The 13277-nt window shown below is 49.8% G+C and overlaps 1 protein-coding gene across 13 annotated transcripts in view; it reads left to right on the top strand.

Moving 5' to 3' along the window:
* The window catches only part of TOM1L2 (target of myb1 like 2 membrane trafficking protein), a 131944-nt gene that overhangs the window by 74772 nt on the left and 43895 nt on the right, over positions 1-13277 (top strand). For 9 of the 13 annotated variants that reach the window (XM_077968656.1, XM_077968653.1, XM_015118676.3 and 6 more), the window contains 2 exon segments: positions 770-848; positions 6228-6377. In XM_077968656.1, the coding sequence (XP_077824782.1) occupies positions 834-848; positions 6228-6377 (165 nt within the window). In that variant the 5' untranslated portion in view covers positions 770-833. 13 annotated transcript variants of the gene reach the window in all.

Below are 13277 nucleotides of genomic sequence, written 5' to 3'. Positions count from 1 at the left end.
CAGGATGGTGTCGATCTCCTGACCTTGTGATCCTCCCGTCTCGGCCTCCCAAAGTGCTGGGATTACAGGCTTGAGCCACCATGCTGGGCCAAACTTGTTGGATTTTAAGGAGACTCACTTAAACTTTCTCTGGGAAAAGGAGTTCCATGGAATTCAGGAAGAGCCGGGCATCCAGGGCTCATAAGTACCTGGCACTCTCTCTATCTCTCTTATGGTTTCTCTGGAAAAACTCTCTTCTATGTACCCACACACCAGTGAGTTAGTTATGGTTTCGAATAGTAATACTTGTATGTGATACAGAATTCAAAAGGTCCGCAAAAAGGCAGTCCAGGGAAAAACCTCCCTCCTCCTTTTGTTCCTTTCCTTAGGGGCAGCCACAGTTACCAGGTTGTTATAGCTCCTTCTAGAGAATCTCTTCCTTACGCTGACATGAGTGCTATGTACGTTTGCTTTCCTTCTATAACTCAACTAATAGCAAGCTTTGTACACTGTTATGCAAAGAACTTTATGCACATGTCTTTGAGTTTGGTCCATATTGGTACATGAGTTTCTTTATTCTTTTTTTGCAGCTGCATAGTATTCCATTGTGTCAATGGTTTAATTTAACCTGTAGTGTATTGATGGACATTCAGTTTGTTCCCAGTCTTTTACATTTACAAACATGCTGCAGCCAGCGAATAGTCTTGCATATATGCTAGTTCACATATCTGTAGGATCGTGTCCTCAAGTGAGATTGTAAGTATCTTTATATGTCTGTTCTTTTTTCCAGGCCAAAGGATGCCATTCGAGCCCTGAAGAAGCGGCTCAATGGGAATCGGAACTACAGAGAGGTGATGCTGGCATTAACCGTGAGTGCTATTCTCCTTGGGGAGGGAAGTCATCTGGGGAACTCCTTGCTCCTGGCCTTGCCCCCCTCACAGGGCCTTCCCTCTGCCCACTCAGCACAACCTCTGAATGGCTTGGTGCCTGGACCACCGGAGTCCAGCAAAGCCTTCTGGTATTGCCTTTGGGTTTTCCTGTCCTCTGAAACAGGGAGTAGTGAGCTTCAGTTTGGTAAATGTATACCAGCAGAAGATAAGGTATGTGCAGTGCTGTCAGGTACAGAAGGCCAGAGCAGAGGAGCTAAAGGTTTTGGGTGGGTCCCTTTTCTGCCACCAGCCTGCTCTGAGACTGAGACCAACTCCTTCTCTAGATATCAGTTTCCTCTTTATAAAAATGTTGGCCAGGCACGGTGGCTCATGCCTGTAATCCCAGCACTTTGGGAGGCCGAAGCAGGACAATCACAAGGTCAGGAGTTCAAGACCAGCCTGGCCAACATAGTGAAACTCCGTCTCTACTAAAACTACAAAAATTAGCCAGGCATGGTGGTGCATGCCTGTAGTCCCACCTACTCAGGAGTCTGAGACAGGAGAATCGCTTGAACTCAGGAGGTGGAGGTTGCAGTGAGCTGAGATTGCACCACTGCACTCCAGCTTGGGCAACAGAGTGAGCCTATGTCTTTTTTTTTTTTTTTTTTTTTTTTTTGAGACGGAGTCTGGCTCTGTCGCCCAGGCTGGAGTGCAGTGGCCGGATCTCAGCTCACTGCAAGCTCCGCCTCCCGGGTTTACGCCATTCTCCTGCCTCAGCTTCCCGAGTAGCTGGGACTACAGGCGCCCACCACCTCGCCCAGCTAGTTTTTTGTATTTTTTAGTAGAGACGGGGTTTCACCGTGTTAGCCAGGATGGTCTCGATCTCCTCACCTTGTGATCCGCCCGTCTCCGTCTCCCAAAGTGCTGGGATTACAGGCTTGAGCCACCGCGCCCAGCCGAGCCTATGTCTTTAAAAAAAAAAAGTTCCACCTATTGAGTACCTGCCCCTGCCCCTGCCTGGGTCTGTGCTGAGCTTTTTGGACATTAATGAAGATGTTTACAACCACCATTCAAAAGAGATTTCACTATCCCCCTCATACAGATGAGGAAACTGAGGCTCCGAGAGGTCTGGAGGTTTACTCAGCCTTCACAGCTGGTGAGGTACCGAGCTATGGATTGCCATCGTAAAGTGGTCTCTCGCACGGGGTAAAAACTGAAAATATCTACAAAGACTCTTGAAAAAGTCAGCCAAGTGATTTTTTTCAGAAAGGAACAGACCAGATTTTTGCCCTTACCAAAGCTGTCAGAGAATTTAAAGACGACTTCAGGTGTTATTTCTGTCTTGAGAACTAACAGTTTTTCAGATGTGGCAAAATCTGGGCCACAGTGAGTTCTTAAAATAGAAACTGTAACAGGTCACCAGGTCGACTTCTCTGGGGCTTTGAAATAGTAGGCTATTTTTCCAAAACAACTATGTTTCCTTTTAAAGCAGAGAACCTGTTTGGATTTTTTGCCCAAGCGAAACCCCAAAACTTATTAAGAGAGTTTTGCCAGGGAATTGGGATTTGAATAATAAAGGAGAAAAGACTGGTTGAGAAATAGGGAATTAAAGCTTTTATTTATTTATTTTCTCAGAATTTGAACCACAGCATTCACTAAACCAGGAGTGATGCCCACAACGAATGGCTTTCAATAACTCATATCACCAGGGAATTAGCTCTAATATGTCAGGGCATTTTACTGCTATCTAAAACTTCTCCATTTACACACCCAACTTCATGGTAATCATGTTGGATGAAAATCTTTCTTTTTTTTTTTTTTTTTTTTGAGATGGAGTCTCGCTGTGTTGCCCAGGCTGGCGTGCAGTGGCCGGATCTCAGCTCACTGCAAGCTCCGCCTCCCGGGTTTACGCCGTTCTCCTGCCTCAGCCTCCCGAGTAGCTGGGACTACGGGCGCCCGCCACCTCGCCCGGCTAGTTTTTTTGTATTTTTTAGTAGAGACGGGGTTTCACCGTGTTAGCCGGGATCGTCTCTCGATCTCCTGGCCTCGTGATCCGCCCATCTCAGCCTCCCAAAGTGCTGGGATTACAGGCTTGAGCCACCGCGCCCGGCCGAAAATCTTTCTAAAGTGAACTCTGCGTTTACTTGCCTTCCTCTAGCAGGGCATGATGGACACTCTTTGACACTTTGACCTTTCCTGTGGGTTAGGTCTTCACTATAAACCCAGCCATGCCTTTGGGAGGCCTGTGAAATGCGCAGGGCTGCGTCCGAGGCCCCATCCTAGTGCACTTTGCATGGTCTCGCGTCTGCTGATAGGGCTTCACTTACTCTGTTAGTCTCTTTCAGTCCTCCTGTTTCCTGTGGCCCCTTCCTGACTTCATATCTGTACCCACCAAGATTGTTAATATTTACCCAAAATAAGTTAGTAAGAAGCCCTGAGGGGCTCTCTGCTTGTGTCTTCGTTTGTGGACTTAAACATCATTTCTGATTGCTTAGAGGCCCCTTTTGCTTTCTCCATGGCTTTTGGCTTCATTCTGAAAAATTACCACTGTATGTTTCATGCCTTTCAACCCATAGGGACAAATCTGCCATAGTCCTATTTGGCAGGGTGGCCTAAAGTGGCTCTTGCCAGCCCAGGGAGGACCTCCTATATCTCCTGCTCAGATAGGCTTTGGGGCTGCTCTGTGACACGTGCATCTCTGTCCAGCACACTTCCAAGGCCAGGCTGGAACACACTGACCTTGAGGACTGCTGTGCAGGAGAAACTAAGCATGTATTTCCCTAAAGGCAGGCCGTGGTTCCTGCCCACTGCTGCTCTGAGAGTGGAGTGGAGCCCCAAGCTGCCCCACTCCTCAGACCTATGCCTCTTTTTCCAATTCTCTTTCCTACTCACAATTGCAGCCTCGCCTTTCCCACCTGCTTCTCACAAAATAAAGCATACTTCTTCCCATCTGCCTTGACCCCAACACCCCACTGCCTGAGTTGGGAGGAAGGTTTTAGAGAATCCTAGAGAGAAGGGTGCCTGTAAGGCCCTTGAAGGCAGAAAGAACCCCTCTGGTTCATCTCAGTGCCCCCATGGATCACTGCGAGAGAGTGAATGCCAGTTACCTCATGGTTACCAGAATCAGGCACAAGCAGAGACTCAGAAAGGAAAATGCCTCCTTGGCTCAGTAAAACCTATGGTTGCTCAGAGGCCCTGAGGGTGCCAACCTCCAGAGTCTTCCTTGGCAAGCCCACAGGAACCCGGGGCCTCCTAAGGTGCAGCCAGCAGCGAGGCAAGGAACGATTCTGGCTGGCTGCGAGCTGCCTGGCATGGGATTCCCAGCTTTGGCCTCCTAGGTTAAGTTACATGGTACCTCTGATCCTCTGCTTCCCCATCTCTAAAATGGGATGGTTCCCACCTTACAGGGTTATTTCAAGGACCAAATGAGGGAACTGTAAAGCTAACACATGTTGCTTGTCATCTGAGGCACTCTCAGCTGATGTGGCTGCTTGGAGGAAAGCTGTGAGGGACGGATGGCCCTGTGGCCTCAAGGTGGGTAGGGAGACTGGGGCTCCAGAGAAGGCTGATCACAGCTTCTGTGCTCCTTCTGGCACTGACTGACAATTTGTACCTAGATCAATGTCTTCATCTTTCTAAACCGCTTAACTCTAAAACATGGGATATTAAGGTCCACTTAAGGAGAAGTAATTAGTTGTGAGAATTGGATAACATTCCATATGTTATGGAAGGATCTCTCATGGTGCCTGGCATATAGTCACATTCAGTCAGTGTTCCAGTTATGGACCTTTCTTTACGGCTGTGATTTGTCCAGGTAAAGCCCAATTGCTTGGACCCAGCCCTGTGGGATGACTGCAGAAGTTAACTAGTGGTTGGATTAGTTTGAGCAAATGAAAATAACTGAGGTAGTCAGAAATGTTCCCTGTTGCTGGTGACATCGTTTTGAGGAGGCATTCCCCAGTTAGCAGACTGTGGCACTGGGGGCTGGTGGCATGGGAAGGGCTAGGTAATCCTATGCGTTGGTTTACAGAGTGCTGGGAAGTTCAGAGAGCTCCTCCCAGTTAGTACCTCCGAATTCCAAGAGGCTACACACCTGTCCTATGGGAGGATAAGAGGCCATCCTCTTCCTCGTGTGTACAGCAGCCTTCTGAATAGTAATCATGTAATCACGTAATCATGGTCATCAGTTATTGGGCACCTCCCCTATACAGGATGCTTTGCTAGGTGCATTATTTTATGTATGTATGTATGTATGTTTTTGAGACAGAGTTTTGTTCTGTTTCCTGAGCTGGAGTGCAATGGCACGATCTCGGCTCACTGCAACCTCTGCCTCCCAGGTTCAAGCGATTCTCCTGCCTCAACCTCCCAAGTAGCTGGGATTACAGGCATGTGCCACCAAGCCTGGGTAGTTTTTGTATTTGTAGTAGAGGCAGGGCTTCACGATGTTGACCAGGCTGGTCTTGAACTCCTGACCTCAGGTGATCTGCCCACCTCGGCCTCAGAAAGTGCTGGGATTACAGACATGAGCCACTACGGCTGGCTTATGCTTTAAATGTATTCTTGCTAATCTTTCCAACTGTCTTGCAAAGGAGAGCTCATCATCTCTGCTTTACAGATGAGGATGCTGAGGCTCAGAAAGATCTGTCCTGGGCCATTCAGGGAGAAAGTGGTAGAGCTGAGATTCGAGCCCTCACTGACCATCTGGCCATAACCAGTATGCTGGCTTTTCTGAGCAGCTAAAGCCTGTGTCACTCGTTTTCCCAGATAAGGGAGGAGCAGGCAGGGTCTGAATCGAACATGGACATTAAAGTCACCTGGCAGCTGAGGTTCATAAACCATTTGTCAAGAGTGGAAAATCCTTTGTCATTGCCAATTTTGGTTGCAGAAGCAGGGTTGAGTGGGGGATGTGTGTGTGCATTTGCTTTCTCACATATAAGGGCCAGTAACTCATGAAGCAATTCAAGCTGTCATAGCAGCCTCCTCTTGTGACAGAGCCCATGTCCCATTGGCTAATGCCTCATACCCAGAGGCCCAGAGAGAGGAGTTAAAATGCTAATTTTCAGGGACCGCTCAGTCATTTTGATCCCATTAAAACACTAGCATCCTTCTCATGCAAAACTGGTGCCTCAATTACCAACTAATTGCCTGATTATTGTGCAGGGACAGGAGACTTCAGTCAGTAAGGGCCTGCTGTCATCCCTGGAGAATGGAGTGTGGGAATGCGTGTGCCATGCAGGTTTGGCTCTGGAGGAGACGTGTCAGAAAGCTGATCTAGGAGCAAGACAGAGCGGGTGGTGGAAACTCAGCTGCGCTCCTCAGTTCCCAGTGTCTTCTCCAGCTCCCACTGGGGTGACCCCTCTCCTTCCCTCCCCACATCAGGTGCTGGAGACATGTGTGAAGAACTGTGGCCACCGCTTCCACATCCTTGTGGCCAACCGAGATTTCATCGACAGTGTTCTGGTCAAAATTATCTCTCCCAAGAACAACCCTCCCACCATTGTACAGGACAAAGTGCTTGCTCTGATCCAGGTAGGTTGGACCCCTTGCCCAATTTGTTGGGACAGAGTAAGATGAAGTCTCTTATTTATGAGTCCTCATGCTCTCCCACCATTTGGAGGAAAAAGATGGGGGCTTCTACATTTAAATATTTGGTGCAAAATACTTTAAAAAACATTATCATCCCACTGGAATGAAATTCTAATTGATGGCTCTCCAGCCAGTTGACAGAGCCTTCCTGAAGCTTTCTGGGTGCCGTCCCTCTGCTGCCCACAAAGTCAGGTAGGGTGGCCTCAACAGGCCTCTGAGAAAACGTGGAGTAGGAGGAAACATGTTGGAGCTACATGCGGGTTTGGTGAGGTCACAGGGCAGGGGCCAACTCTGGGTCAGGCAGAGCAAGGTGGGGGACTGGGGATGGTTTTAAGGGATGTTTCACTGAGGAGATGACATTTCTGTTGGACCCTGAAGAATGATGGGGAGTTTGGTAGAAAAGTCAGTGTGAGAGACATCACAGGCAGGGAGAATAGCATGTGCAAAGGCCCAGATGCATCAAAGAGAGCAGTTGGCATATTTGGGTTGTATTTGTTATCACTTGCTCTGTTACGAAATTACCTCAAAACGTAGTTTCAAACAGAAAATGTTCATTATCTCTTAGTTTCTGTGGGCCAGGAATTCAGGAGCAGCTGGCTGGGCAATTCTGGCTTGGAGTCTCTCTTGAGGTTGCATTGTCTGAAGGCTCGACTATAGCTGGAGGTTCCACTTCCACCATGGTGCACCCACACGGCTGTTGGCAGGAAGCCTCAGTTCCTTGATGACTATTATCAAGAGACCTGAGTTTATCACCACGTGGACATCAAGATTAGGTCTTGATGACCTAGCCTTGGAAGTCACTTACCATCTTTTCTGTTATGTTCTATTTGTTAGAAGGGAGTCACCAGGCCTAGCCTAAGAGTAGGGGAAATAAACTCCATCTCTTGAAGAAAGGAGGATCAAGGAATTTGTGGATACGTTGTAAAGACCACTATGTGGGGAAGGCGGTGTAATGAAGAATGTTGGGGGCAGGGCTTGGGGCGGGGGAGCAGGCAGGAGATGGGGCCAGAAGGATGCCCAGAGGCCAGTGGCCATCATGCTGAGGAGCCGTGCTTGGTCCTGTAGGCAGTGGGAAGCCATCGAAGGGCTCTGTGCTGGGGTGTATGCAGACCTGGGTTTTAGACAGAGCACGTGGTGACAGGGCAGAAGGCACGTAAGTCAACAGGCACATCCAGCCTGAGTGATTAGTGCCGTGGCAGACGCAAGACAAGGGCCTGCGGGAGCCAAGAGGAGAGACCAACCCAGGACTGGGCATGGAGCTCCAGCAAGGCCACAGGGAGGCAGCCAGGCAGAGGCAGCGGAGAATTCAGAAAGTGGAGTGCCAGGGCAGTCCGGGCTCTCAGATGGGTCAGGTGTGCAGCTGGAGAGGAGCCTCTGTCCATTCCCTGTGCTCACTTCCCTCTGCCTGAAACGTCCTTCCCCAGCTTTCAGAGCAGTGACTCCTCCTCATTCACATGTGCCTTGGAGGCCTCCCACTGGTTTTAAGCACACACCCTCTCTGTCTCACATCATCCTTTTTTGTGGTCTTCAAGACTGGCTTTGCTAACATTTATTTTGTTTGCCTCACTCTTCTTTCCCTAAGAACCCAGGGACATCATGTCCCCAGGATCTAGAGCAGTGTAATGTGTAGAGCGGGTGTTCAGTATTTCTTTATAATGAATGAGTGAATGTAGTTAATTCTGAGGAGCTCTGGGAGGCCTTCCCATGTTTCCCCTAGGGTTGTCCCTCGCCCCCATTCTGCCCACCCAATGTCCTTCTTTCTCTCTCTCTCTCTCTCTGACACACACACACATGCACGCGTGCACGTGCACACGTGCGTGTACTTTACCTTCCCCATATACCCCACCCTACCACAGCCCTTCCTTCTGGGGCTGCACTCCCCTACCTCAACACCTCCAGGAATTCATGTTAGGAAAACAAATTGTGGCTTCTTCTCACAAAGCACGTCCTGTCCTTTCTGACCCCGAGGCCTGTCTGGGCCTCGGGGTGGCCAGCCCACCCCATGGCAAGCACAGCTATCACAAGAGGTGTGGACTACACTGCCCCTGCTGACTGTGTAGGGACCATGGCTGAGGGCAGACACAGCCTTCTTCACTGACTGTGGCCCACGTCTCTACCCCAAGGATGCCTGTCCTCGCACACCCTGCCCTCACCTCCAAGCTTTCCATTCAGGATCACCCCTCCACACATTCCAGCTCCTCCCAGCTTTCACCCACCCCTGCTGCTAACCTCAGACAGGTGTAGTAATTTATGTGGGCATTTGCCACCTTATCTGTAAAATGGAACTTGGGGTTCTTGCCTGTCTGCTCTCAACCCTGAGCCCATGAGATCAGCCCATGGTGTGACGTGACCAGCACCATGTTCTGAGGCCTCCCCCTGCTGGCCTGGCAGTAGCAGTGTGTGCTGGCCACGGGGACCTGAGCAGAATGGGGCCTTGAGATGCCTTGCAAGCTTCTGCCTGACTGGACACAGTTTCCTGATCCAGCTGTGAAAAGCATGGGCTTCAGATAAGGGTGCTACTCCTAGATGGGGGTTGATAACCCAGCTGGAGAGTGTTCTTCCTCTCCGGATTTGCAGTGTTCCTGAAGAGCTCTCGCCTTTGGTAACGGCTGCCCAGCAGAGGACAGCAGGCAGCATTCAGCTGTGGGTGGCTTGGCTTCTGTAACAGGGGGAACCAATAGAATAAACAGAATCCCTAGCCCTTTCTTTTTTTTTTTAAACTTTTAATTGAATTATATATACAGGAAATCACACATAAAAGTGTGTACAACTTGATAAATTTTCACAAACTGAACATGTAACCAGCCCCTGCATCTGGTAACAGAATATGAACATACCCAAAACCTCCCACCTTCCGGATGATCACTTGCCTGAGCTCTCACAGCATAGACGAGTCTTCTCTGTTCCTGAACTTCGTCCAGAGTGCTCTGTTGCCTCTGCTGTGTTTGTGGGTATCACACACATTATTGCCTGTGATTCTAGGTCTTTTATTCCCATTGCTGTACCAAGTCCTATTGTGTGAACACGCTGCAGTTTCTTTACTCCTCCCACTGTTAATGGGGACTTGGTGTTTGCAGTGTAGGGCTACTGTGAAAAATGCTGCTATGAGCATCTAGCACTTGACTTTTGTTGAGCATATATATTCCTTTTTAATGGGAATATATTAAGTTGAATATGTGAAAGTGTCATCTTTGTTGGTCAAAAATGGCCAAATATTAGCAATTTCACATGTATCCACCTTATACTGAGGTATGAGGTTGCTGGGTGGTGGGGAATGGCCTCCATGGGGCTCTTGGGTGTCCTCGGTCACCAGCACCCAAGAGTGTTAGTTGCTTCACATCCTCACCCACATACCCTGTTTTCAATCTTCTTCATTAGAGCATGGAGTAGTATTGCATTGGGTCAACCTTTTTTTAGCCCCTTTGAGAAAGAAAGTACTTTTGTTTGCATGTTGAATATACTTTAGAAAACCTTAAGGCTCCCCCAGTGACTCTGACAATTCCCCCAGGAGAGAAAGTGCTGCTCCCACCATGAGACAAAAATGGGGTTGGAGGTGACAGGTCACTGGCTGCCTTGCCAGCCTGTGAATAGGTAGCAGCTCTCATATCAATGCGGCTAGGCTTAGAGGAGGTTCAGCTAAGTGTGGGGTGCCAGAGCAGCAACAGACTCCTCTGCCCCATCGTGGTGTCAGGATGCTTCTTGGTGCTCTTCAGAGAAGTGGGGCAGGGTCAGTCCTGGCCCTACCCTCAGGGAGCCAGCAGTTTAACTGGAAAAACGAAGGTTTGCAGATGACAGAGGGCAAGGGCCCAGCCAGGAAAGACTTAAACTGGCTTTTGACTGTTTGTGGGTTGGGGGTGGAGTGGGCTACAGCCTTAACCTTTCCATTCTGGAAAAGTAGATTGAATGTGTTAGCACTTGAAAAGCTTTCAAGGTAAAGGGGCCACACAGATGTGCCTCCCTAACACCTTCTGCCTATGAGGCATGGTTGGGGGTCCTGGCAGAGGTAGAACTCATGGCTCTGATTACCAGCTGCTGGCCAAAGCCCACTGCCCCTTTGGTTGCCCTGGGGATGGTGGAAGCAGAGCCGCAGCCAGATTGAGGGGAAGGGGGAGGTTGGGCTCCACACTAGCTTTTCCAAAGTCTCCCTGTGCCTATAGGGAAATGGGTGATAGAGGTCATCCGTGCACATCTGCCTGCCCCCAGCCCACCTTCTGATTCCCTTTCAGAGTGCCATTCGCAGGCATGGTCAGCCTACCCAGTGGCACGTTTACCATCAGTAGCACCCTGGCCAACTGCAAAGAGAATCCAGCTGATGCCTACCCCTCCTTCCCCCACTGCACTGCTTCCCTTCCCGTATGGGGGCTTTCTGTCTTCTGGCTGCCCTCCAGCCATCCGTAGCCACCCCGTCCCCCTCAACCCGCCAAAAGCCAGACCCAGCAGCATGGTTCTGGGACCTTTTACCAACAGGTGCGAGGGCTCAGTCGGCTTACCCTCACCACAGGGTCTGCCTTTCTGGATGGAGCCGGTCTTCCTGGGAGGATGGGAGGAGAGACACATTGAGAGTGGTGCAGCCTGGTTAGTAGCTTGCTGACACTCACTCCTACCCCCGGGGTACCAAAGACTTCACTTCTGACAGCTTTCAGCTTCACTCCGACGTTTTCACCTCATGCCTTGGCTGGTGTTTTGGCTTGTGTTCCTTTTTGTTTGCTCACATTAAGCCCCGTTTGTTGAGAAGACAAAAAGGATGCCCCCACTCTATGCCTTCCCTGAGCCTTTCCCTTGAAATTGTTTTCAGGAGCAGAAATGGAGTCATCCTGGCAGAGTCACCTCAGTGTGGTCATGCCTCCCTGGCCCCCTCCCCATGCCCCGGCAATAGTCTAAAAATACTTTCTTTCCACTGAAGAAAGTGAGCTGACTGAGGTGGGGATGGGAGTGGGGACAGGAGAAGCTGGAGATGTGTGTTCTTTGAAGACATCAGAGCCTGGTAGCTGGACTCTGGCCAGATTCTGTGTGGACAGCAGCTCCCTGGGGACCCTGTCACTGGGAATAGGAAGTCTGGTCTTGGGGCGTAAGCAGGAGCTGACAGAAGCTCTCTTCTATCCAAAGGCATCCCAGAGCCTATAGTTTAAATCAGCCATGGTTTATTGGTCTGAAATTTGATGATGCAAAGCTTTGCCAAAACTTTAAGGGATACAGAAATGAATAGGATATGGTTTATGTTTGTGTCTGGTTTTAGTCTGGGGTTTTGTATACAGTCCAAAGGAATGAAGGAGATCTGAATTGATCTCTTTCCTTTTTTCTCCTCATTAGACCTTCCTCTGGGTCTTCCAAGCCCCTAATCTTGTAGCCACAGGCAGGAAAAGAAGGCTTCCAGTGAGCTGGCCACTTGGCCATTAACCAGCTAGCTCCTGTGACAGGCCCTCAGAGTGTGCCCACACCACTGCATCACTTTGCTTTCTGAAAAGGCAGCTTTAGGGGAGGGTAGCCTGCCCCACCCTCTCTGCTGCTCCCAGGCTTCAGGTTAAGGGCTCCAAGAGTGGCCAGACCTCCTGAGGCTTACCACATCTCCCCTAGGGAGTATCCTCAGCTGGGTCAGCCTTCCAGCACCCCTCCTTTGTCACTGTCGCTTCAGTCTGTTGACAGCCTAAGTGGCCATCTTTCCTCTGTTCTCTGAAGTAGTAAAATAAGGATGCTTAGTAACTGTGAGAACTGAATTCAGTTTAACCTGACAAGTGTTGACTGACTGCCTTCTCTGGGCAAGGGTGAGAGGGACTCGGTGTCTGCCTTCAACAGGTATCTGGGCTGGGTGCAGTTGGCTCATGTCTGTAACCCCAGTACTTTGGGAGGCCAAGGTGGGTGAATCTCTTGAGTCCAGGAGTTCAAGACCAGCCTAGGCCACATGATGAAACCCCATTTCTACAAAAACTACAAAAATTAGCCAGGCATGGTGGCACGTGCTTGTAGTCCCAGCTACTCTGGAGGCTAAAGTGGGAAGATTGCTTGAGCCTGGAGGCGGAGGTTGCAGTGAGCCAAGATGGCGCCACCATTGTACTCCAACCTGGGGGACAGAGCAAGACCCTGTCTTGCTCTGACCCATGCCCAATTATTGAGGCATGTCCCAAGAAGATGCTAGGGACACACGGCATCTCTGGATGTCTCCCATCTCTATGTTTTCACATATGAATGGGAGATACCCAGAGATGAAAGACCCAGAGCTGCATTTCTTCAGAGATGCCCCCACACCCTGTTTTTTCCTCCATTGGCATCAGAATCCTATTCAATAATCTGCTCTGTTAGCAGCCATCTCATCCAGTTTGCACTGAGGTCCCAGATAGGGGTTGGAATTGTGGCAGGTGGGAAGCGGGTACATTAGCCAAGACTATTTGGTCGCAAACAACAGATGTCAACTCCAGCTTGCCTAGGCAAAGAGAAGAGTTTGTCATGACAGGGCAGGGTCTCCCAGAAGTCCAGGTCACCCAGCCCTGGAAAGGGACAAAAAAGATCAGGAAGGCCTTCCAAATCCTCTCTTGTACGTCTGCACCTCTGAGCGCTCTAGCTGCTCCTTCTGGAGAACATAGGCAGTCTCTGCTTCCAGTCCTGTGCTGGCACATGGCCCTGGAGTTACAGAGGACAGTTCTGCCTACCCAGTGAGAACAACCCAGCTCCTAGTGCTGCTGAGTTCCTGGAAGGAGGAGCATCTGACTGGCCCAACTTTGGTATGCATTTCCCTCCCGCTGCAGCCTGTCTCTGTGAACATGGGAGCAGAGTGCCTTAGAAAGTGGACCCCAAGAAGTATCCTCCACCTGGAGAGAAGAGCCATAGTTCTTTCATCTTTATTACTGT

The sequence above is a fragment of the Macaca mulatta genome, chromosome 16, assembly GCF_049350105.2.
Source record: "Macaca mulatta isolate MMU2019108-1 chromosome 16, T2T-MMU8v2.0, whole genome shotgun sequence".
Lineage (NCBI taxonomy): Eukaryota > Metazoa > Chordata > Mammalia > Primates > Cercopithecidae > Macaca > Macaca mulatta.
Note: the sequence above shows the minus strand (reverse complement) of the source record. Positions and strands in the feature narration are given on the sequence as shown.